At 52.2% G+C, this 5,164-nt stretch overlaps 1 protein-coding gene across 1 annotated transcript in view; it reads left to right on the top strand.

The window, feature by feature from the left end:
* Positions 1-534: 534 nt before the first annotated feature.
* Positions 535-5,164, top strand: part of SERPINA6 (serpin family A member 6) — an 8,370-nt gene continuing 3,740 nt past the window's right edge. Inside the window, exons 1-2 of the mRNA XM_004376781.1 lie at positions 535-1,144; positions 3,261-3,531. Of these exons, the coding sequence (XP_004376838.1) occupies positions 535-1,144; positions 3,261-3,531 (881 nt within the window). The remainder of the gene's footprint in view (positions 1,145-3,260; positions 3,532-5,164) is intronic.

The following is a 5,164-nucleotide window of genomic DNA, read 5'->3' as shown; positions in this document are numbered from 1 at the left end:
CATGGTGACTCCGTGTGTTACAGAGTAGAACTGCCCTGTAGGATTTTCTTGGTTATAATCTTTACAGAAGCAGATGGCCAGGGCCTTTCTTCCAGAGTGTGGCTGGGTGGATTCAAATTGCCAACCTTTACGTTAGTAGTTGAACTAACTACTAACACTGCTGTCGAGTCTATTCCGACTCATAGCGACCCTATAGGACAGAGTAGAACTTCCCGGTAGGGTTTCCAAGGAGCAGCTGGTGGATTCGAACTGCAGACCTGTTGGTTAGCAGCTGAGCTCATAACCACTGTGCCACCAGTGCTCCGGCGCCTGGATGGAACTTGGTAAATTGTAGCTGGTGGGATTCACACATTTAGATGGGGAAACTGAGGTCCGGAGCCCTGCCCTGACCCTCCCCAGGTCACACAGCCATTATGGTGGAAGGGATGGGGCTCCAGCTGGGCCTCCTGTCCCCCCTCCACCTGCCCCGCTGTCTGGGTGGCCGCACCCTCTAACCAGCACTCCTGACTTGGCAGGGCCTGGTCTCCCAGGGCAATGCTGCTCGTCCCATACTCCTGCCTCCTGTGGCTGTCCACCAGTGGCTTCAGGGGCATCCAGGCTGAGAACCCCAGCCATGATGTAAACATGAGGAGCCCTCACCGTGGCCTGGCCCCAGCCAATGTTGACTTTGCCTTTAGCCTGTATAAGCACATGGTGGCCTCGGCTCCTGGCAGGAACATCTTCATTTCGCCTGTGAGCATCTCCATGGCCTTGGCCGTGCTGTCCCTGGGCGCCGGTGGTTCCACGCGGACCCAGCTCCTCCAGGGCCTGGGCTTCAACCTCACTGAGACCCCTGAGGTGGAGATCCACCGGGGCTTCCAGCACCTCCACCGCCTCCTGGGAGAGTCGGACACCAGCTTGGAAATGACTATGGGCAATGCGTTATTCCTCGATCGCCGCCTGGAGCTGCTGGAGTCCTTCTCAGCAGACACCAAGCACTACTATGAGTCGGAGGCCTTGGCTACAGATTTCCAGGACTGGGTGGGAGCCAGCAGACAGATCAATGAGCACGTCAAGAATAAGACGCAGGGGAAGATTGTGGACCTATTCCCGGAGCTGGAGAGCCCAGCCTCCCTCATTCTGGTCAACTACGTCTTCTTGAAAGGTACACCCTACCTACCCAATTTGGACAAGGCCCCATCCACCATTTGTAAGAATAGTAACAGTAGGTTAATCATCATTTACTCCTAGCCACAAGGCATACCCTCCAGCTCTGAGGACCCAGACTTCCTTAGAAGGATGATTTGAGAGCCCCCAATTATCCCACTTGCTGTGAGACAGATGGACTATGAGTTGACCCTCAGTCGGTATCCAGTGTCCAAGAGGTCATAACGATGCACCGGGCACCAGCTCCTGGGAGCCCAGGCTCTGGGTCTGTAGCTCTCTCTCCCTTGTCCCCCAGCCTCTCTCTGTTGTCTCCATTAGTAGCCATTACAGAGAGTCTGAGGCTGGCTCAGAACTAAGGGTTTGGGCCACACAGTGCATAGATCCCGAGGCACAGACAGTGGGATGGAGAAGGGTGTGCCTGGAGCTATGCTCTGGCCGCCTCTAGGCAGCCTCAGCTGGGAAATGGTGGTCTCACGAGGGCTCAGGGCTTGAGGTCAAGGGCAGCGAGGACACGTGGGACCCACTGGACTCAGGGTCCCAAGTCTTCTCCAGGACGGAGGCGCCTTCACCTAGAGCGGAGGAGGTTCTGGCAGGACTCAACATGTGTCTTTAAATTTCAGAGGGCTTAGGCACTTGTCGTTCAGTGGTAGGATTTTCCCTTCCACGCAGGAGCCCCGCTTACAATTCCTGGCCAGTGCACCTCACACCCAGCTACCATCTGTCTGTCAGTGGAGGCTTGCAAGTTGTTATGATGCTGAATAGGTTTCAGCAGTGCTTCCGGCCTCAGATGGGCTCGGAAGAAAGGCCTGGTGATCTACTTCTGAAAATCAGCCAGTGAAAACCCCATGGATCCAACAGTCCTATCCTGTTGGCTCAGTCTAAGGAACGATTTGCTTTCCACTAGAGCTGACCAGTAATGGGATTTCCCTTTGTGAGGGTAGTGAGTTCCTCATCATGAGGCCACCAAAAGGGCTGGCTAACAACATGGTGGAACACGGTAGAGGGGATGTGAGGGGGGTTGGAGCAGGTGACCTTGAAGGGGTCTTCTCACCCTGACTCGGCCGAGCAGGAAATGTGATTTGTACCCAAGGGGCAAAGCAATGTAGTCGGGACTTTCCAGGGGGCCATGGAGCAATTCTCCCTGAGTACAACCAACTGGTCCAGACAGGCTGCCTGTCTGGGCCTCTGTGACCAGGATGCCAAGAGACGGGGATAGAATGGATGGCCTGTCCCCTCAAACCCTCCTGGAGAGCTTAAGGTCACAGCCTGAATCCAGCACTGCCTCCCAAAGAACCCAAACCCGTTGCCGTTGAGTCGACTCCAACTCATTGTGACCCCATGTGTTACAGAGTGGAATTGCTCTGTAGAGTTTTCTTTCTCTTTTTTTTTTTTTAATTGTACTTTAGGTGAAGGTTTACAGAATAAATAATTTCTCATTAAACAGTCAGTACACATATTGTTTTATGACATTGGTTAACAACCTCACGACATGTCAACACTCTCCCTTCTCGACGTTTTTTTTTTTGGTGAAAATACACATAGCCAAAGATATACCATTTCAAAAATTTCTACATGCACAATTCAGTGACATCGATTATGTTCTTCCAGTTGTGCTGCTATTCCCACTTTAGATGAAGGTTTACGGAACAAATAGTTTCTCATTAAACAGTTAGTACATATATTACCCTTCCATAGAGTTTTCTTGACTGTAATCTTTATGGGAGCAGATCGCCAGTCCTTTCTTCCCAGGTGCTTCTCGGTGGGTCTTTCTATTAGTAGTCCAAAACTTAACCATTTGCACCCCCAGGTCTGCCCGCACCACCTCCTGCATCCTCAAGCATGGGACCCACTCCAGGCCAGGGGGAGAATGAGGCAAAGTCTGGTTTCTGTGAATCCTAGAAGTCGGTCTCAGGAGCGGAGCTAATCCTCCCATCCAAGACAGACTGCTTTAAACCTCCGGGAATGTTTGCATTTTACCAGGAAACTCAGGTCTCGTGGGGCATTTGGGCGTGAGGCAGGGCTGGTGCCTGCATTGTCTGAGCTGTTGTTCCCTCCCTGGGCCTTGTTCCATATGCCGCTTCTTCCTGCTTTCCAAACCCTCCCTCTTCCCCCAGGCACGTGGGCGCAGCCCTTCGACCTGGAGAGCACCTCGGAGGAGGACTTCCATGTGAGCAAGACGACCACAGTGAAGGTGCCCATGATGTTCCAATCCAGCTTCATCAAGTACCTTAATGACTCGGTGCTCCCCTGCCAGCTGGTTCAGCTGGACTACACAGGCAACGGGACCGTCTTCTTCATCCTTCCGGACAAGGGGGAGATGGACACAGTCATCGCCGCGCTGAGCCGGGACACGATTCAGAGGTGGTCTGAGTCCCTGAGCTTGGGGTAAGCCCTGGACGGGTCACGCAATATTTGCAGTAAATGTGGTCCCAGGAAGTGGGCAGGTGGAAACGGGTGCACCTGGGCGCCCCTCTGCCCACAGACTAGCCCTCCATGCTGCTGGGTTCCCAAAGGCCGTGCATGGGCTTCTCCGACCTAGAGGCCACACTTCTTTATTGATCTGTCACACGGAGCTACTCTGGAATATCCCATAAAGTGTGGTCATTCCCCCTTTCCCGTGAGGTTAACAGTCACCCTGCGTGTCGTCACACATTTGCATTATTTTCTTAAACCAAGCTCACCCAGCCCCCTACTTGTCCATTTCATTATCTTGCTTACCTGAAACCAAGCACTGATAAAGATTCAGGATCCCCCATAAAAATATAATGAAAATGGCCTCCATCCCCAGCGTGGAACCAATGCTAAGCCTATGGATGGTTCTCAAGTCAGTCAGGGGCTAAGTCTTCTTCCATCAACCAGTCCGTAAATAAGAAAGTGAGGACATACACAGGCAATAAGTAAAAAGAGAGCAGAGAGGGGCACGCTGGTGCTCGGGGCTGGAGGCACCTCTGAACCAACAACAGACCCCTCTCTCTACCCCCGGACCCAGTACAGGGGTAAGTACACAGTGGGCACTCAGAGAGGTTTGGCTGAGCGCCAATGAGAGGTGAATGAATGAATGAATGAATGAACTCCTCACCCTCCTCACAACTGGCACCTCTGAGCTAGATGGCAATCAAAATCGTGGTCCAGCGGGTATCCAGCCCCACTGTCACCTCGGGGGAGGGAGGCGAAGTTCTTGAGAACCCGGTCCTCGTTCTTGGGTAGGTTCAAGTTCTGTCTATGCCCAAGCAATCAGAATAAAGCCAACCAACGTGGAACCTGGTGGCAGGTGGGGACACGCAGACTCAAAGGGCAGAGGGGATCCAGGGGAGCTAGCGGTCCCTTAGATCTGGAGAAGCCCAGGAAGGCTCTTGGAGCAGGCAGCGTTTCATTCATTCATTCGTTCAGTAAACGTAAATAGAAGTGCCTGCTACGTACCTTGCGCTAGGCTAAGCACAAGGATAAAATGGTGAAAAAGAAAAACTGTGGGTTTCAAAGACATACACTCTAGAGCAGAAAACAGATGCTGGTGTAATTAACAGTAGTGCAGTGATGTAAGTTCTCTCAAAGGGGTGGTAGCTGTGTGTGAAGTGCTGCTGGAGGGTGGGACGCTTGTCTCTGCCTGGGGGACTGGAGAGGAGGCAGCAGAATAGATTGCTTTTGCTTTGCATTTTGCCTTAAGCCTGAGTGGGAGTTCAGAGTTCAGCCAATAGGAAGCAGACCCTAGGGTCTCCCAGGAACAGGGAAAAGTATCAACAAGTTAGGGTGGCCATGCTGTGTAAACAGAAGGCAATCAAGTCCACACTCGGGGCTCCAGCAGTGCCCAGCAGCAGCAACAGACAAATTCAGCTTGGATGACCCTTGTAAGCCAAGAATTTCACACAAAAACTAGAAAGAAGCTCTTCTACTCTATTATTCTTGGAAGTTTTGTGTACTTTCGAAAAATCAGCCATTGAAAACCCTGTGGAGCGCAGTTCTACTCTGACACGCATGGGGTTGCCATGAGTCAGAATTGACTCAATGGTAACTGGTTACT

The sequence above is a fragment of the Trichechus manatus genome, unplaced genomic scaffold (assembly GCF_000243295.1).
Source record: "Trichechus manatus latirostris isolate Lorelei unplaced genomic scaffold, TriManLat1.0 scaffold00045, whole genome shotgun sequence".
Taxonomy (NCBI): domain Eukaryota; kingdom Metazoa; phylum Chordata; class Mammalia; order Sirenia; family Trichechidae; genus Trichechus; species Trichechus manatus.
The sequence above is the reverse complement of the archived record's forward strand: the minus strand, read 5'-3'. Positions and strand labels throughout refer to the sequence as shown.